General features: G+C 37.9%; 1 protein-coding gene across 3 annotated transcripts in view; it reads right to left on the reverse strand.

Annotated features, from left to right (window-relative positions):
* Positions 1 to 5,903: 5,903 nt before the first annotated feature.
* LOC132154946 (serine/threonine-protein phosphatase 2A regulatory subunit B'' subunit alpha-like) overlaps positions 5,904 to 21,169 on the reverse strand; it is an 87,693-nt gene continuing 72,427 nt past the window's right edge. For 2 of the 3 annotated variants that reach the window (XM_059563687.1, XM_059563686.1), the window contains 12 exons: positions 12,789 to 13,055; positions 12,161 to 12,264; positions 11,950 to 12,052; positions 11,389 to 11,463; positions 9,800 to 9,886; positions 9,538 to 9,694; positions 9,259 to 9,307; positions 9,081 to 9,170; positions 7,497 to 7,672; positions 7,065 to 7,183; positions 6,869 to 6,975; positions 5,904 to 6,734 (listed from right to left, as the gene is read on the reverse strand). In XM_059563687.1, the coding sequence (XP_059419670.1) occupies positions 6,638 to 6,734; positions 6,869 to 6,975; positions 7,065 to 7,183; positions 7,497 to 7,672; positions 9,081 to 9,170; positions 9,259 to 9,307; positions 9,538 to 9,694; positions 9,800 to 9,886; positions 11,389 to 11,463; positions 11,950 to 12,052; positions 12,161 to 12,264; positions 12,789 to 13,055 (1,431 nt within the window). In that variant the 3' untranslated portion in view covers positions 5,904 to 6,637. Of the gene's footprint in view, positions 6,735 to 6,868; positions 6,976 to 7,064; positions 7,184 to 7,496; positions 7,673 to 9,080; positions 9,171 to 9,258; positions 9,308 to 9,537; positions 9,695 to 9,799; positions 9,887 to 11,388; positions 11,464 to 11,949; positions 12,053 to 12,160; positions 12,265 to 12,788; positions 13,056 to 14,446; positions 15,051 to 21,169 lie in introns of those variants that run through there. The other variant, XM_059563688.1, reaches the window with a different exon arrangement.

The following is a 21,169-nucleotide window of genomic DNA, read 5'->3' on the forward strand; positions in this document are numbered from 1 at the left end:
TCTCCTAAATGTCTTTACATTATTGGTCTCTGACTGCTTGCTGGACCATCCTGTATCTGTCATCACAAGACAAATTTAGAAAATTTGATGGATTATTAAACTGTCATTGAAGTATGCAAACTATTTTAAGTCCACTGCATGTCTGTGACTCATGGCATAATTATGTAGGTAGCTGAAAATACTCTGTTTTTAAATCTCAAAATCAGAGGAGCACACCTGAACAAACTCAATGCCCCTTGTCCTACATTTCACTTTGCTAACAGTGGCAGGGCAGGCAGGTCTCGCGGTGGAAATGCGTCTGCTGCCACCAGCTGGACAGTTAAGAGTAGTGCAGGACAGCACTGAGGATCATAAATACTGTGGTTTGCCATTTTACTGTAGCATGTTTAGTGCTCTTATTTATTAATTAGTTACATTGTAACGTGTGATGGAAACTAATCATCCATGATATTGCAATTATCATATTGATAATTCATATTGAACCATGATGTTTTTCAGCAATGGTAATAATAAGAACTGTTTCTTGAGTAGCAAATCAGCATATTAAAATTATTTCTGAAGGATCATGTGACAGAAGACTGGAGTAATGATGCTGAAAACGCATACAGTGACAGTTTGGTTCTGTTCATTTGTTTGTTTAGACATTTCTTCATAGTTTCCTCATGGAAATAAAGTCAACTGACCTCACTACAAAACCATTTGCATCAAGTACAGGGCCTTCAAATGTCTGATAAGTGAAAATGACTGGAGAAAGTGGATTCATTCTAGGCATTTTAACCATCAACACTAGCCAGCAGGTCTATGCATGGCATTTGTCCTGGATTGCTGTCTGTGTCTTATAAATCAACATTCAAGTGCACCACCAAAAATCTTTTATCTACAAAGTGTAAGAAATATAGTGTGGTGCAAATATGGATGATGTATCAATGCAGAGTCCAGGTGTTCTTCTGTGACGGTGTGAAGTATCGTTGGTGTTGTAGAGGCTGAATGGTCAGGGGATTTCCCGGAGATGGAGATCTGATATGAATAAGGCAGTAATCATCTTCTAATGGATATGCGCTTCTTTTAATCACAGGCAGCTTCTGGCTGATACAGGAAAGGGTGTTCCCTCCTGTTGAAGTTCCCTAGTGTCAGAGGTGTCAGTCTGGAACAGGAAGAGCTATGTGTGCACCGAGTCTAACATCAAAGCGATTTCAAAGGTGTGGAGCACATCCCTCTCGTTCTCTGCCTTCTTCAGCTCAGGTCTGATAAAGCAGAGTCTGTATAGATGAAAAGTTAAAACACAAGAACACAGGCACATACTGTACCAAGCTGCTGCCACAGCAAACCATCACTCAAAAAAAAAAATTTGTTGAACGAACTTAATTAAATTAAGGAAAGGTTTTCCACGAAATTGAATTACATTGTTCCAACAATATCTAATTTGTTTGATATGATTTGTTGTAATCTGGTTGTATGAACTTGAATTCATATAGTCAAGACTTAAAAAAAAAAAGTGTTATTCCTACTAGATAAAGTTTTGCCATCCCTAATAGAGAAAATCTTTTCAGGTTAACTAGGTCTAATTTTGCCATGCCAACTATAAAAAATAATGCCCTGTTAACTACATTTAATTGTGTCATGTCTAATATATCTAACAAAGCCATGTCAACAATATACATTTTTGTCCTGCCTACTAGATAAAATTGCCAACATTATAATTTTAGCTAACTTGGCAGGTCCTCAACCCAACCACAAGCTCCACACTTCACCACAATGGTAACTCGCACAAAATACACCAATATAAAGTCTTTTAAAATGCCCACATAATAGAGCATTAGACATGAAAAAGGTCTCCTTATTATCACATTTTACTAAAAACTGCATAAAATAACACTTTATTTCAACATTTTCTCTCCCCATATCCAGTCCTGTGCAAAGCATGATGGGAAGTGTAAAACTTATTTTAAGGTACTTGATTGAAACATGTTCTTTCAAAATGAAAACTTTATGTTAAACCAACAAGTGACAGTTTTAAGTCAGTTTAACATGGCACAATCATGTTGAACTGAAAAATAGCCAAAATGGCATTAATTCAACATGAATTGTTCAGGTAAAGTGAACAAAACTGAAAAATAATTTTTTTGAGTGATGATGACTCTAGATTTGAAAATCATTGTTGCACTGTTAAAAAATAATAACAATACTGCGGCTAATAAATAATACTAATAGGCATTTTTAGTACTAAAACCACCATAAAAACAGAAGTTGTAAAGAAAAGACCACATGATGCATTCAAGTTCATTCATATAAACAGTCATATAAAGTTAAATGTGAGCTCATGTTTAACAAGTTGTAACTGGTTACTAAAAGATTAAACAAAAAGGTCACACTTTTAGTTTAGGGACCAATTTCCACCATTAGCTAACTATCAACTAAGACTTCTGCCTCAATTATCTCCTAATTTGCTTAATAGTTAATAAGGTAGTTGTTAAGTTTAGGTAGGATAAAGTGATCTAAAATGAGGCTGTGCACAGTAAGACACTAATACGGTATGTGCTAATAAGCAACTGGTTAATAGTAAGAATTTGTTACAAACAAAAATGTGTCCAGGGAAAGTCAAGGTTTGGCTGGCAGATACACAATTTTGACTTTCTGTTGTTCATTTTGTGTAATTAGCTGGTACATAACTTGCATAGTTTGTAGGTTGTATATCTCTATCACCATCAGGTTGCCGTCACAAGAAACCCCCATCATAAAGAATATATAACTGCAAGAAATGGTCTCTGTTCTGTTTCAAAATGTCCATTGTGAGGTTTGGAAAATGACAATAAAATACATATTAAATAAGGTAGATGCTATCTCAGAAACATCTGGGAGGTTCCTATGACTTTTCCAACCATTGTTGTTTGATAGCTGACAGAATTGGCATTTACTGGACTAACAGTACAAATTCATATGAAATCACCACTTTGTGAAATACGTACAGTACAGACCAAAAGTTTGGACACACCTCATTCAAAGAGTTTTCTTTATTTTCATGTCTATGAAAATTGTAGAGTCACACTGAAGACATCAAAACTATGAATTAACACATGTGGAATTATATACATAACAAAAAAGTGTGAAACAACTGAAAATATGTCATATTCTAGGTTCTTCGAAGTAGCCACCTTTTGCTTTGATTACTGCTTTGCACACTCTTGGCATTCTCTTGATGAGCTTCAAGAGGTAGTCACCTGAAATGGTCTTCCAACAGTCTTGAAGGAGTTCCCCGAGAGATGCTTAGCACTTGTTGGCCCTTTTGCCTTCAGTCTGCAGTCCAGCTCACCCCTAAACCATCTCGATTGGGTTCAGGTCCGGTGACTGTGGAGGCCAGGTCACTCTCCTTCTTGGTCAAATAGCCCTTGATGCCTTCAGTGTGACTCTACAATTTTCATAGTCATGAAAATAAAGAAAACTCTTTGATTGAGAAGGTGTGTCCAAACTTTTGGTCTGTACTGTACATTTTCTAATGAGACTGCGGTTGGACAACGCATAAATCTTGTGCACTTTCTTTTTTACTGTTGAATTGAACTGAAAACATTCCAGTCAAAAGCTAAAATACAGTATGTGTTTCTACACTGCATTTACACCAGGGTAATGCAATCCCCTCACGTCTGACAGAAAAGAGGTGGATGGAAAGTATTTATAATTCATGACATGCTCAAAAAGAAAAGGCAGACACAAGTGTCTGTATTGATCAGATAACAAATTTCCCATCATTGACAGCTCAGGACAAACATGGAGTTATTGTGGTACGGAGAGCTGGAAAAGTGTTTTGCAGATGGAATGAAACTTCTTCAGTGAGACTTCTCTCTGGAGACCAGAATAGTAGGGGAAAAAAAATTATCAAACACAGTAACTAAACAAAAAGACCATTTCAGGATGGCCTGCTTGAGCTCCTGCCCAGAATTCAGAAATCATTCTGAAATGTTGCTTAACTCTACTATCAGATTACTGGATTTTGCCGGAAGGTCTATGTTCAATAAGACACATTAGTATTTTTATGTCCACAGCCAAAGATGATTATTTTACTTTTTTATTGTTTAACATTGTTTGAGGGGAACATTTCAATCTTGCACGGAAATTTGTCCTTCCCCATTTGATGGAATTTCAAAACTTATAAGCACTTTAAGAGATGTTATGAAAGAGCATATTTCTTTAATTCGTTTTTTTTTTTTTTACATATGGATATAGGATCCCACTTAATGGCGGGCTGCAGGGAAACACCACTAAGCACAAAGCAGTCACTTCATGCATTTAAATTGCATGCAATGAATAAATAAGAGTCCACTATGTTTGATAACGGATCATAAAAAGGGGATGCCTCACGGTTATGGTCTAGGTACAGTAGGATGTTCGTTTTTTAAAGAAATAGTTTGCACATGTTCCTCCCTACTACCTCTATTATTATAATTGTTCCTTATCATTTACCAATGAACAGCCTGTAGACATTGCATGAATTAACATTTTTATTTATTTTAATAATTTTCCAAAAGAAAAAAAAAAAAAGAGGGAAAATTCATGCAAACACCAGAGCCATCTCATCAGAGCACTTAAGAGATCACACTACTTAAGTCCCGTCTTTCACCGCCTGCAAGACATATCAAGTCCAAAAGACAAAAAGAACACATGGAAAGATATAAAACTCAAAAAAAAAAAAAAAGTCACACACTAACACGTTTTGTTGTTTACAGCTTCTGTAGCTGCCAATAGCTGTCCAGAAGATCAGATTTGCATAGCGCTCAATGTGCTAGTGATGAAAATGAACCAGGATTGTAGCATTAGTCAAGTTTAGTTTCAGCTTTGCATTTTTATCCCAATGTCTAATAGTCCTGATAAAAGTGAATCACACTACAGCAGTTGTATTGCTCTGTTTTGTTTTTCTAAGAAGTGCTACTTGCATGTCATTAACCGCAGAAACAAGTCCAGTTGATTGTCAAGCCCCTGCCCACTCAGCTTAATGCACATTATAGAACACAGGCAGTTAGAGATTTATCATAATTTAAACATCCCCTACCACTCAGTGGCAGAGTCAATCACATGGGAAAAATTAAATACAAAGACATTTACAGTGGCTATATAAAATAAATGTCCTATGTCAAAAAACAGCAAGACTACAGGACAAGAAAAAGCTACTGGTAAACCAGGTAAATGGCTAGCCAAGCAAAAACAAACAAAACCACTTCATATATATAAATATATTACACTAATTACATAAACCAAAGAGTGTGACAGAGTAGAGGGAGGTTTGGCCATCAAGCACACGGAGAGACATTTGCAAAACACTAATCAGGCTGGCCAGCACTAAGAGACAGAGCCGTCGTTAAAGCCGAATTGTGTCATTTTGGATAATTAAATACTTTCTCCAATCCCAGTTTAACGGTAAGCAACTATAAGCAAGAATAAGTTGATTTCCTTGTAAACACTATTGCTCTGTGGTGCTTTGAACCCAATGGTGTGTGTTTGGGGCGGGACTTGCTGTTTGACTGACCAATGGCAAAACAGTTTTAGGTGGTTATTTTTGCAATTTCAATTTGTTGTACATTGCATGCTTCACTATAAATGTGAAAACATGAGTTAACAGAAGAAGATGGTACATGAGCACTGAATTCTGTGTGGATTGAATGTTGGCTTGATTGAGTGGTCAACTAGGGGTCAGAAGGATTGGGATCTTCTGTATAATATTAAACAGTGAGTTACACCAAATAAATAGTGCTTTACAGCTCTCTTTACATGATTACAGGAGAATTAAATACATACACAAAATAGTATAGGATAGATGTCTCTGTACACTGAGGATGAAAAGCATGATATATATATGATATGATATATGATATATATATAATGTTTACATTTCTTGAAAAATATATATCCATTTCAAACCCAGATAAAAACATATTATAATGGCTGAGAAAGGACATTTCCAAAAAGCACTTTCAAGTCATTGCCCTGGTCAGTTATCTGGAAATATGTAAATGGAGGTTTGATATCTGTAGTTAAGATCAAACACTGTAAAAATCAAAACTTTGTCTTTTTTTTTGTTTTTTATCAACAACATGCAATACCATCAGTGACCACTGAGAGCAACACGTCTGCACCGTTGCCATATCCCTAAAACATAATGTGCAACACAGCATAGCACAGGATATGTGCTGATCTCATGAATAAAATGTCTGATTTAGTCCGAGAGGAAAAGTTTCTGTGAGTTACGTGCCACACAAGCATAAAGTCTCTTTTTTTTTTCCTCCCCACCCTTTAAAAATATATGGCAGCATTATATGTAGATTCACTCACATTAAAGCACATTCTAAACTCTTTCTAAAGTTGTTAAGGGTTGATGGAACCAGCCGGCAGTTTAGTTTGAGGGGAGTGGATGTGACTATCAGTAAGAGAGTGAAAAACAATGAGTTTACATTTACATGTTAAGACATATTGCACATAAAGCCTTTTTGTGGGTGTCTGAAGCCTTTTGGTTTTAGAATTAGTTCTATTGCACACATGCACACACACGCAAATGTCGTGAAATGTAGAAAAACGTTTTCCCTTTTTTGACACGGGAGGGAAAATATGGCGAGGTGGTTATCCGTAAAACGTCATGGTGTGTAGACCAAACTTATCCCGATAAATCAGATATGACCAGCTTATTCATTTTATTTCCAATGTCTGTGGAGACTGTGAGCTCATCAGACTCGTAATCGTCGTCGAAAGATCTGCAAAAGCAAGCGTGCAACAGTTACACTTTATGCTCCTCTGAAGTTCAACCATATATAGTTGGTATCTCATCTCTATGCAATGTAATGAACTCTGTAGCGAATTCATTCCATTACAGAGCGCATTGACTCACCCCTCTCGTAGCTGTTCATTGGCCGTCTCCTCTGCCACAAGAATCTCATACTCTTCGGCAGCATACTTGTCCCAGTCTGAGGGCTCTGGACAGTCACTATCCAAATCCTGATACACACACATACATACAGTTACAAAACGCACCAACTAACGTTCTAACAGGATTTGGGCAAAGATGAAACCCAACAAACTCTGACCTTCTGCACTGCAAAGGGATCTCTCTGCTCATGGTCCAGGTACTTCTCCAGATTGAAGAATGTGTCATAGAATATATGTGCCATCCTGCAGCGCTTCAGATCTCGAAGAGTAATTTTACCTGCCAATATATGCCATTTGTTTACATTACACATTTGTGTATTCACTGGCCAGCCACTTTTTTTCAAAGTAAATTCCTGTTTTACGTTTGCAGAAACTTTCATTCAATGCTATTTTTATTAAATTCATGGCAGAACTTTTTATTGTAATGTATGGGCATTTAGCTGATGTGAAATTCTAGAATTCTAGAAATTCTAGTCTACTTTCCACTATGACTATGAGTGTTATTTTTACTTTAGAGGTAATTCATGTTCTTCTGGTTTTGAATGACCATAGGGGTGATATGAGTGAGAGGATCAGAATGGGTTCTTTACCTGGGCATTCTGGTTTAACTAAGTCCAGCATCTGGCACAGGAGATCTTGGAAAGGCAGTGGTTCAATGCCCATCCCCTCCATACGTTCACACTGCTCCTCATAGAAAAACTCCAATTCAAACATGGAGAGAACACCATCTCCATCCATATCCATACATCGGAACCAGTACTCTACACTGAACACAGAGAGAGATAATGTTATAAAGATATACTGCAACTAAAATAAGTATTTTTTACACTTCAAAATTCAAATGAGTTTATACTATCTTCTTTGCAGCAATGCAACTTGGTTTTGATATTTTGTTATAAAATGCAAATATATACATTTATTTTAAGTAAGGCTTAAGAATCCTAATCCCTATTGTGCTGATTTGGATAAAATTATCCCTATCTGTGTTCCAGAGGAGACACACTGCATGTTTTTTTAAACATATAAATTAATTTCTCAATAAATCGTAACACTTTTTAAAGACAAATGTTCTCAACTGTGTTATTTCCAGTCTTCCTTTAAATTTTACTTTAAGTAATTTTGTTGTGTGTTCATTGTCATTTTATATATATATATATATATATATATATAAAATGACAATGAACACATAACAAAATTATATAATTATATATATAATATTTCAAATATCGTCCAATAACTTTTTCTGCTTGCCCGATGTGGTCGAGGCGGGACTTTTATTTTGACGGCGCTGAGAACAGTGCTTACATTCTCCCTCTTGTTTGCTGTCATCATTAACAGTTGTCTTATATGGATAGAAGTCTGTCTATTAATCAGAATGGTTAAACAATGGAATTCATCTATACAAAAAGTATTATAACGATTGCTCATATTATTAGTAATAGAAAGGCAAACATTATAATACTTTCTTGTTTGCCGTCAACATTAAGCAAATCCGCATTTACATAATTTAAACAAATCTTTAAATGGCTAATGAACATTTAATTTCACAAACCTTGCAAACTTATTCAAATTCAGCTGTGAGATCTTGTGAAGTGTGCATGTGACCTGCATGATCTCTGCATGACGGTCGGTCCGTGTGAATTGAATGCTTTAAACTTTAAAATCATGATTTTAAATTATGCTGCACTTTATGCATTTGCCCACTGTCATATTCATGTCATTTTCACTGTGTGCTGTATGGAAAATGAGGGTTACCCTGGCTTTATTTGAAAAATATGATTCCCAATGCACACAAACTTTCCAGAGTTTACTGCTTTTTAAATTATATTTTTATCAAATATTTATGTATTTGCGAAAAATACTTTGTCATCTAAAATATAACTATGTTTATTTTACACATTTCTTTTTTAATCCATTGTCAAATGATTTAAAATTTCTTAAATATTAATAAAAAAATAATAATTATTATGTCGGCTTCATATCGACTCCCCTGATTTCCAAGATATCAGCATCAGATGTCACAAACCTATAATATCGGTCAACCACTAATATATAATTTATTTCAATTTTAGTACTTCAGTTTCTATTTTTATGTTTAAGTTTCATCTGATATTTATATTTTCAGATTTATTTCAATTAGCAGTGTGTCATGTTTGATACATCTGTTTAATTACCTTGTGGGATTCTTTTTGTCCTCCTCTGAAATGAGGAACCAAACAAACTCAGCATAGCTCATTCTTCCTTCTCTCTGCACTGAGTTCCCCCTAAAAGATAGAAACTTGTATCATAAGTCACATGTATGCCACCCCAAAACTCACAGATACCACTTTATTTCTCCTCAGCAGCTCCTACCTTGTGACAGCTCCTGAGAACAGCCTCTCAATGATTCTGCTTGATGAGGCTTTCCAAAGAAGAACACAAAGCAGATACACATCAAAAGCCATTTCTCAGTACCATAAGTCTGTGGACAACTGAATGAGACTCCTCTACGGTAACAACATGAGTTCATGTAATGCACAGCTTACCCAAAAATGAGTAAATGCTGACAGAACTTTTTGGGTGAACTATACTTTAAATGTTGATAATCTAACCCATGTTTTCTGAGCAAAAACAAGTTCACTGTGTACTTACCATGGTCGTTGTACCTGGCCAGATCCTTGGGGTCGATGAACAGGTCATGGTCAGCGTCCAGCTCCCAGAACTTACAGTAAATTACATAGAAGTGCTCATAAGAGAAATAATCTGTGATTTGATTGATGTCATCCTCTTCTTCCAGCAAGGCCAGAGTCTGGTGTAAAAGAGAAAGTGGCTTTTGATGAAATTCCTTCAAGTTTTGGAAATTGAATTGAAGGCATTGAAAGCCTAAAGTAATGGTGGCAATAATGGTGTTCACCTGGAGGAAGTTGCTTCTCCTAAGCTCTGTCATGTTGATTTTGCCTGTCCAAGAGCGATTAACTGTGTAAAATATTCTTTGAATCACCTGGAGGTTAGAGAGAGGACATCATGGAACTGAGGATGTCAAAAAGGATGTATTTTCACTTTTTAAAAAAAGCGCTTGCTTAAACTCCAACACTGACGTGCAAAGAAATTTCTTTCTGTTTGAAAACACTCCATCACTGAACAATCGATAATAATAAGAATCAACTACTCTGGACATGATCCAAAAAAGTATCTGAAGCTGTTACAAGTTCTCCTCACATTTTACATCATACTAACCATAGTATCTAAATACATAAAACCAAACTGATTAAAGAATTTCTAAAAGCAATAATCTCTATACATAATTGCATCTCGTCAAACACGAACAGCCACTGAGAGCTTATAATATGGATTTTAATGATGATTCATTTTTAATGAAGACAGATGTCGAGTGGGTCACGGTACACTAGTATACAAGCATTACAGTATACTAGTATTGATGAGAACTGTGATATTTACAAAAAAAAATAGAATTATTATGCACCTAAACAAACAAAACAAGCCAAAGACTTAATTTCAGGGGATTTGTTTACTTTTATTTCCACCTATATTTATTTCTCGTTGATGACATGTGTACTATATTCAAGTTCACTGAAGTCGTATGACAGCTTTGTGTGAGGAACAGAACTAAATTTAAAACATTACTTTTTTCCATCTATCACTGCTCTGAAATCTCAAACCATGCAGGTTTGTAATGACATGTGGGTAGATGAGTAAATGATGACAAAAGTTTCCATTTCTTTCTTAAACTATTCCTTTATGGGCTGATCATTCCATCCATTAAGTTCCATTTGCCTGTAGGTACAGTCGCCTAGTGGCTGGTTGTAGTTAAGCATACTGAGTTATATCTAGCCCTATGGTGACAAAGGCCCCATGATTCACACTCCAACAGAAACAGTGACATCAGTGTGGATTAACATGCATTTTCTTGGCAGATCAGTCTTCATGGAGAGATTGGTGCTCATTGGTGTGTGTGTCAACCAGTGCACCAGAGCAAGGAAGTTTCTAAATATGGGCGTTTTGCAAAACCAGGGTCAGCGGCCTGTCGGTGGCATCCGTGTTTCCGTGATGTCAGGCCACTTTGACGCCATTACCCTTCCCACCCCCTGCGCAGCACGTGTTGCAGCTGTCCCACAGACAGACAGACAGACGCATTGGCCTCCACATCTCACTCTTCTGATGCTCCAGCAGCTTAGCTCAAATAGCTGGATCTGATTTACCATAAACACTGAAAGATAACAAGCTTTCAAACTCAAAATTGAAATACTGAAGCAATGCTACAAATAGAGATTCCAGTTGTCAGGCTGACAATTAACTCAGGACAAAGCAAAGTCATGTTCCTGTTGACAGTAGCTGACACTAAAATAGCTGTGGAACGATGTTTAAAAACAATCAAAGAATTTAGCAGTGTGTTCCAATGACAACAAAACCACCATTCCTGTAATCTTATCCCCATGAAATAGCTCCTGCCTGTGTCATTGAGCCATTAATAAAGTTACTTACTGTTGTGATGTACCGGGAATGGAATTCAGGAGCATCTTTTAAAAACGTCAGCCCTGAATGAGTGTCCACAATGTCCTAAAAAATACAAGAGTGAGATGACTCCTGACCTAGCAGTTTAAATCTATTAAGCTACTTCTGATTATCAATTGTTATAAACTATGTATATATAGACTCCAACATTCGTGGGATCCAATGTAGGACAATCAGTTTGAAAATATATAATATAAAATATAACATATATGTTTGTTTTTTTCAGCCATTTATAATTTGCACATTGCAAACTGTTGTGTGTGTTGTTTGTTAAAGGTATATTGTGCAATATCTATGTGTCAAGCGTTGGTCACACTTGGCTTTGAGCACTCAGACACACAACACCACAAATCATGCTGTTTATAAGATTGAAGTTCAGGCTAAGATGTTGCCAAGATGTTCTTTACGTAGACAAGACTTCATTCATTATCGTGACTTTATTTCTACTTTTAGTAAATAACCATGGAGAAATACAGGTAATACTGGAAGTTTTACTTTTCAAAGTTAAATGCACTGTTACAATGTTCTAACCTGTAACAGAGGGATGAAATCTTCTTGTTCCAGGTAACTGCAGCCCGGTTTGGCCAGCAAGTAAACAAACTTGGATGCATCATCATAGCAGCTGTGTAATAACCTGTGAAGAAGAATAAGGGCAAAAACTCAATCAGATGCCATACAAAATTACAAATACAAAAGCACCTATTTTCATGGAAAGGGATACTGTATGTGTGCTGACACTTACTTTCTCCATGTTGCAATGAATGAGTGAACAGAAACAAAACCTGTCCTCTCGCCACCAGCGCAAATAAACATTGGTGCTTTCCAATAGAGGGGACAACCGCATGCCTGCAAAAAGAAATGCATGAATATGCTTAGGTTTTTTTGTTGTTTGTTTGTTTTTTAAATGGCACTGACATAAGAAGCCTAATTCACTTTCATGTTTAGTCACAAAAATAAATATAAGCAGTGTATAACACGTTTTTTATTATTACATAACAATATTACTTAAATTCTGTGAAAATAAATAAATAAACAGAGTTACTAACAAAATAAATCATTCTAAATAATACAATCTTTTTAAGGGTCCAAATATCTGATTCTTAGAATGTAAATGTCAGGATGGGTTATTCTGTTGATATTTCTTCATTTTATGATACTGTTTATATAATATTCAAACAATGATAAGATAAAATAGGATGTTGTTATGAGATTGCATCCATCATGGCGCTATGGCAATGCAATTTGCCAAGCACATCAACGGATGAGGACTTTGTAAAACAAGTGTCAGGTTATACGTTCAGAACTTTCAATCAAAGACTACTAAGAACAGTTCAGACATTATGAATAATCAATTCACAATTCATATGCACCTTTGCTATCTTCCCCATTTCATAAATGTCAGCTTTCTCCTCCTCGAACTCTGTGAAGGCTGCCTCGATTTTGGCAATGGCCTCATCATAGTTGGCTGCACAGTTTGGAAGGCCTTTGGGGAAGTAGAAGCGTGGAATGTTTATGGAGGGGGGTGGGGGCGGGGCCACCACTTTGGCTGGCGGAGGGCTGGGCGGCCGTGGGGTTGGCGAAGAGGGTGCAGGTGCTAGAGCTGGAGGAGGTGTTCCAGGTTTCTTCTCAGGCTGGATCTATAGAGAGAGACAGTTAGAGAAAGTACCATTGGTTTGACAACTTTTTAGGCCAAGTTGTATTTTGACATTCAGCTAAAGAGGAAGATATTCTGAAACAGATCTCAAAAGACAAGCTTATAACAAAGTTCAGCTGAAGATGTGCTTGAATCAAATGGTGTTAATAGGAATGTACAGACAAATGATGAATAACCATCCGGATGTCACATGAGGTGTTCTTACCATCCAAACAAAGCTAACCACAACATAGCTTTTTTTTTTCCCCACTGGTCATATTGTGTGTGTGCATACCATGTTCATAATTGCATGACAAGATATTATTTTTATATTTAGTGCTCATTTTCTCATAAGTGTTTACTTCAGCATCATCTCCAAGCTCTTCAGATTATCTGAAGTATATGTAGCAATATGCAGTATCAACTTAAAGTTAATATTGTCTTTAAAGTTTTCCATGGTGCTAAAGATAGTTGCGTAATCATCTTTGTGTGAATTTTTTTCCCCGTACTTGCTGTGTGAGGAGGCTGGCTCTCATTCTGATAACATATTCACAATCATGAAGTGATGTGGATTATCAGTAGAAAGACGGCAGTAAAATATAGTAAAAAACAGTAAAAAAAAATAAATAAATAGACGGCCTCATCAACTTTCCTGCCAATGTGATGACAAGAACTCCTCAGCAAAAATAAGACAAACATTTTCCATCTAACCTTGGTGCCCTCACCAAAACAAGCCAAAGACTTCATTTCAGGGTATATTTATTTCTCGTTGATCTAATGCTGAATCAGAGTGATTTGTACTCAGCTCTTCGTGGACTGGATAAATGATTGGGACATGATCCAAAACACTGAATGCATACAGTCTAATTCACAGACCAGACACTGACAGCTGATGTCTATTTACTTCATTCTTTTCAAACGGGACCTTCCAGCATCAAGGTTAAACTTCTAATAACAAGCTGTGGAAATGTCTAACACATTCTATGCATAGTCTTGACATACTGTTCTTATTCTGGTCTCTGGGCAAAACCCTAGAGTCACAGTGCACACCTGAGGCAGCTTATTTCTGAACAGCAGAGTCTTACTGTCAATCAAAGAGAAGGAGGGCTGTTGAAATGTGACTGAATTTTTGAGAACTCCACTGCAAGCGGAGCAGGCCTTGCATGCACGTATTAAAGAGAGCAGCTGTGGCTCGAGCATGGCCCATCCACTTCCTCCCCCCTCTTTGAAGCTCCTGTACGCAACACTTGGACACTGTATTCCTGCCCAGCCTCACCCCCTTCCACTGTCCTATTAATAAACAAGTTGGTATCTGCCTGTGAATAGTTTGTCTTGTCTGGCATGTGAGAGTTAGACATGCCATTCTTTGCTGAACTACAGAGGTTGGTTACTGACCTGGGCTTGCTGAAAAGATTTGAGCCTTTTTTTGAACCGTGATGGAAGAACAAAGTCACAACCTCGGGCCAAAAAGGCCAGTTCACCCCGAAAGTCGGGATCCTCCCTTAACGAGGCCTCCTTGATCATCATATTGGCAATATCAAAGGAATCAAAAAGTAGGAAACAAGAAAAAAAAAGAAAATGTACAAGCTACTCCTACAGTATGTCCTAAGGGACTTCGGTCAAGGAGGATCAGCTTCCGTTAAAGATCTCGCAGACAACTCCGTTCTGGCCAATGTCCCTCGAACACTCTTTTTCCCAGTGGTCTGCTCACTTCAAAACTCTCATTTGCCAGGCTTTGTCCAGGGAGGCAATGTGGATGTGTCTTGGCGCACTGAGCAATTCCTAGAATCGTGCCTGCTACTGTGACAGCTAGAATCCAGGAGCATTGTACCAAAGAGGCCAGGCCGCCAGCCTCCTGTTTGCTTTCGAAACTACAAAACACAAAATCTCAACTCAAGTCCATAGCCAACAGGTTCCCAGTCCTGCGAAACATGAGCCCCTTTGGGGTCTGCCTCCCGGTCCAGTCCTCTCTCTCTCTCTCTGTGCCCGTCCTGTCCTGATGAGCAAGGGGCTGAATGCAGCAATACGGAGGGGAGGGGGATTCAGCTGTGTCAAATGTCCGTATGGGTGAGCAAGTTGAATTATGGGAATGGAAGCCCCCTCCCACCCCCAAACAGAAAGGCTAAAGTTAGCCAGTGCATAGATGAAGTGCAAATTGCTCGATCAAGACTTTGTTGACGTGAAGAGGAAGGAGAGAGAGGGAAGTCAGAGAGGGAAGATAGCTTAGAGGGCCAGGCCCCTGCATTTTTCGGCTCCCGAGGGTTCATGGGGTGCACTTGGGGAGTGGAGTAATAGGACAAATAAAAACTGTTCCAGGGCACTGCACTCACAGCATAATATTACAACATTAATGTCTGTGGAGTGCACAGAGCCTTCTCTCTGCTCTAGAAAGTTTCCAACTAACCGACAATGAACTTCATACTCGAGTCAGGCGATGCCCAACTGGTGCACTACAAGAATAATAGCACTGATGAGTCATGTCACTGCATCAACAACTCAAGTAAAAAGTGCACACTAGATCATCTTGATCTACTGACCTCAGGAAACTCATCATAGATAAATATAAAAAATGGCATACTGCTCTACACTTAAAAAAAATCACTCTAAATCAGTTATCCATTTGTTCTTTATTTGTAAATTAGCATCAGTGTTGGGGGTAACGAGTTACAAAGTAACGGATTACTGTAAAGATATTACTTTTTTGGTTAACGAAGTAAAGTAACACATTACACTAATAATATTGGTAACTACACTACTTTACTAGACTATAGGAACACGCTTTCCTGCGTTACACATGCCGTGTTTGCCTGTGTGTAAAGTTCTGGGCCAGGTTTCCCGATAACGATTGATCGTAGCGCTTAGAGGCGCCATAGTGTACGTGACTACGTCATCGCATTTTGACAACATTGATTTGTCAGAAGAAACCAATGCTTTCGTTCCTCTGAGCCAAACAGAAATGATTGGTGACGCTTAGTCCCACCCCGTGCCCAGATTGGTTCAAACTCTCCCATATTAAACCAATAAGTAGTCTTTTGAACTACTACTTAACATAGCCTACTGCTTTGGAAAATGAACGAAAACAAAGTGAAAGTAAAGTCTGTCGTGAGTGCATGAATACAAACACACAATAACACATTTGCATGAGAAAACTCTCCGAAAAAGCACAAAAAAAACACTCGACAGGGTACTTTGACATAAAACAAATCAAAAACAAGGATGAAACAGTGGTACATATCTGATAAAGCACTGGAATTTATGTCTTGGGTCGTTAGGCGATGTCCCGGTAAAATCGATTCTGACACAGATTACAGCCAATGGATCAATCATTTATATTATGTATACTATGTAAATCATTATATAATTATACAGTTCATAAAGATAGTTGCACTATTTTTTTTTCTGTTTTACTCTGAATATTTCTCACTCATTTTATATGTTGTTTGTGAATCATTTGCACTGTTTTTGCACTGTATTGTTGAAGACAATTTGTGCAATTGTTTTTACTATATGCTGCATAGTTTGTGTTTGTTGTTCATACTCAGATTGAAAATATATTTCTCAGAAGAAGAAAAAAGAAATGCAATTTAGATTTAAAATAAAATCTAAATAAAATCTTCATTTGATAACCAGAAAAATTTAAATACACAACAGAATTTCTGAGGGGAAAAAAACATTTCAAGGCTATTTTAAGAAAAATTTTAATAAATAAAGTTGTTTTTATGCATTTAAATAATTACACATGCTAAAAAAATAAAACATATGGTGAAGAAAAAATAAAACATTTCATAGGGCCCTAAACATGTATTTTTTGTTAAACTTTTAATAAATTGCTGTGAAAATGTATGTGTTATGAATTAAATTAATTAGACATGCTTTTTGATGAATACAATTAAATGTAACCATTAAAAAGGAGTTGAGAAAAAAATCTAACGGATTTTATAGGGCCCTAAAAAAAAGTAAAGTAATAAGTAGTGAAATTACTTTTCAAATGCAGTAACTAGTAAAGTTATCTCATTACAATTTACAAAAGTAACTAGTATCTAATTACATTTTTTGAGTAACTACCCCAACACTGATTAGCATGCGCTGTATATCCAAATGACAATGGCATCGGCACAATTATTGTCTATATACAGATTGTTCTCAACCTTTGTGACTCCAAGGCTCCCCATTGTCCACAGCAGTATTTGAAGGCCACATGATAAGGAGTATAACATTTCAGTCACACGCTTGAGGTATTCAGCCAATCACAATGCACTGAATAGCTGGCCAATCAACGTACACCTCGCTTTTCATAACAATTAGCTTTGTAAAAATCGACCCACTTCAGAAAGGTGGGGCATAGCGGAACAACAATGTACATTTTGTGGAAAATAATGTGTTTTTTTAACCTTAAACTGCTTATAAACATTGCATTACAACAAATACACAAAATAATGTTCTTTTTAGTGACGTCATATGACCCTTTTAACTGCTAGTCTATCGCCCATTATACCTGTGTGAACTAGAAAACAGAGAACTAAAAAGTTATAGTGACACCTAGTGTCTGGGTTTATAAATTATTCAATGGCTATCTTTCCAGAAATTCACACATCGTGGTATGTGGGTTATATTGACAGACAGCTGCATTAATCAGTGCCATGTTTACATTTTATCTGCACAAATAAACCAATGAACTTTTCAAGAAGAAGAAAAAAAGTTGTGGTAATGGAGCTGATCTCTTTGCGTAACTAAGCTCTAACGCCCAGCAGATCTTCTCCCCTTTCCTTTAAGCCTTATAAATAACACCCGCTGTACAAGAGGCCTCCTGACATTTCAGCTGTACATAGCAATCCCAGCATTCCCTGTTCTGTCTCTGGCAGCTGTTAGGAGAATATCAAACGCATCAAGATTCCTCTGTGGGCAGGGCAGAGGTACATAAAGAGGCCTGCCTGGCTGCTGCTTACACCATTAGCCTCATCTAGTGCAAAGGCAGGCTACTGGAGGAGAAGTGATGCATGCACAGTTCCAAGCACATGTAATGAAATACTTATTCTTGAGTAGGCCGATTCTTCGGCCGTAAACACACCTGCTGCATATAGAACATTAATTAAGTTATCTTCCATGAAACAAGAAACCTCAGAACCAGATTAGCATGCTTCTGACTCAGACTGTATTCTAGCACACTAGATATCTAGTATGGAAAGTGACATAGGCTGAACTCAAAACTCCCACGGGAGCACTACTCCCATTATGGCTCATGTACACAAGCATGCTACGGCTGCACCACAGCCAGGGCTTTAGTTAGAAATTCTAGTCCATCTTTTTTAAATGAAGTTCAGGCCAGGGCAAGTGTTGGTGGATGGTTCACGTGTGCCAACACGATGCATAATGGTGCTTTTGTGCAGACGACCATTTTCCAATCTCACCATTATTATGAATCTGAATATCCTTTGGATCAAAGCCTTATCTCTTAATTCTATTGCATTTTTTTTATTATCTTATTTTCTTTTTTGTTATTATTACCCTACTTTGTTATTGTTATTCTCTTTTATCTGTTCTTATATATTCTACCTAATAATTTAAGCTGAATTACATTACATAAACTCTTGTTATCTTTTGTTGGCTGTGAATCAAATGTTAGGTTCACCAATGTTTCATGTTCAGTTTGCTCCTGACCTACTGTACTGTAATAAATGTCTCTTCAGTCAAAGCACAGAGCTAGTTTTTAAGTGATGCTATTCATAAGCATGTCTTGTACCATGCAGTTATTGTAGTTTCTTGACGTGTGGTAGTTTACTTTTAAAACGCCTTGTTAGATAAGCTCAACTTTTAAAGATTTAAAGATTTAATTCTGGTTCTTCACACAAAGCTATTGTATGGTTTCAGATGCAACTTTTCATGGTTTAATACATTTTTAATGGATAAAATACATGTTGCATTTACCTTTAATAATACACTATTTATGCATAGCGTAAAGCAATACAAATTTATCTGAAATAAAAATGGCCATGAATGACCAGCAATGATCATGATGTTGTCCAGCAGATGGGCCTTGTGCTCCACTTCACAGGCCAAACTAACCATGTGAGCTAGTACAAGAGGATCAAGCACACACTGTATGAAGTATTATGAAGAATCCTAGGGCTTGAGAAGTCATGATGGCTGACAAATCACGGCAGAATGCCAAAAAACACTAGGGAAGTCCAGGACTTTACTGTCCTCTGCTGCAGAACATTTTAAAACAAGACTGTCACCTTGCCTGGTGAGGGCCTGTAAAACCAGAGGCACTTGATTTTTGAATCCCCCTGCAGTCCCCCTGACTCCAAGCTCGAAAACCCGAAAACCCCCTGGCTCCAAGTCCACCATTTACCTCACGCAGTGCAACACATCTCCTTCGCATAGAGTTGATCAGGTTGTTGATTGTGGCCTGTGGAATGTTTGTCCACTCCTCTTCAGTGGCTGTGCGAAGTTGCAGGAACTGGAACACGCTGAAGTATACACTGATCCAGAGCATCCCAAACATTCTCAATGGGCGAAATTGTCCAGTGAGTATGCTGGCCATGCAAGAACTGGGATGTTTTCAGCTTCCAGGAATTGTGTACAGATCCTTGCAACATGGGGCCGTGCATTATCATGCAGCAACATAATTGAATGGCACAACAATGGGCCTCTTTGGGACCGCTCCAAAGTGCCAGACGGCATCGAATGTGAGCATTTGCCCACTCAAGTCGGTTACGACGACGAACTGCAGTCAAGTCGAGACCCCGATGAGGAAGACGAGCATGCAGATGAGCTTCTCTGAGACCGTTTCTGACAGTTTGCGCAGAAATTCTTTGGTTATGCAAACCGATTGTTGCAGCAACTGTCCAGGTGGCTGGTCTCATACGATTTTGGAGGTGAAGATGATGGATGTAGAGGTCCTGGGCTGGTGTGGTTACACAAGGTCTGCGGCTGTGAGGCCGGCTGGATGTACTGAAAAACTCTCTGAAACGCCTTTGAAGACGGCTTATGCTAGAGAAATGAACATTCAATTCACGGCCAACAGCTCTGGTGGACATTCCTGCACTCAGCATGCCAATTGCACGCTCCCTCAAAACTTGCGATATCTGTGGCATTGTGCTTTGAGATAAAACTGCACATTTTAGACCGATTTAGAAAGATTTCTGAACAATATTTGAGAGAAACATGCCTTTCGTGTACATAGAAAAAGTCTTAGATCTTTAAATTCAGCTCATGAAAAATGGGGGCAAAAACAAAAGTGTTGCACTTATAATTTTTTTCAGTGTATTTACCATAGCTAAATAGTCATGGCCTATCTTTGGAGGTATTTTGTGGGGCTGCATTATGAAACAGCTTCTGGGTGCTAAAGGAGAGATGGGCTTGTCAATTCTTCATATGAGTGGATTCGCTTAGACTAGCAGAGTTGTGCATTGATGGGAAATCCTATGAGCAAGGAGTGTTCATACACTGCCCTTCCTTTCAGCTCCAGAATCACACCTGTCTGTCTGCTTATGCCAGCCAGCTTGTTCTAGGGCATGCTGTAACAGTGCCCGAGCCTCTCAATGGCTCTGCAGGTGCTGAGTATGTTCTTGCACTGACAGGAGCCAGGCTCCTCACACCTGTCTCCTTCCCATCATCCCGGACACTCCAGTACCACACTGAGTCTTCAATTAACACTATGGCATTCCAGAGCTATCAAAGCGTTGTATGGGTGTCATCCATCCACGGCCATGACCTATCAAATTGATCTCCTTAACCTTTAGAAGATAGTTTTCCACTACAAGAGCACTGACTCTCTAGGATTTTGAAATACTCATGGTGTATTGCTCTTATTGACACTCAAATTGTCGAATTTGGCCAAATTTGTTGCATTTGTGGGAATAATAATGTTTTCATTCCATCAATTTTCCGCAGGTCTCAGTTGCACAGTGTTGGGATGCCATTGCCAGCTGAAGCCCGGTACACCCCTCTTCCCCTGCACACAACTTACGCTATAACTTCACAGTGTGCGACTGTCACTAGCAATGTGACAGTACTGGGTACTTCTGAGCAATCAGAGGGTTCTCTTCACTCTAAATACTAAGAAAAAGTGCATAGCTGCCTGAAAGCAGTTATTCAGAGTTTAATTTCATCTTT

The sequence above is a fragment of the Carassius carassius genome, chromosome 12 (assembly GCF_963082965.1).
Source record: "Carassius carassius chromosome 12, fCarCar2.1, whole genome shotgun sequence".
NCBI classification, from domain to species: Eukaryota; Metazoa; Chordata; class Actinopteri; order Cypriniformes; family Cyprinidae; genus Carassius; species Carassius carassius.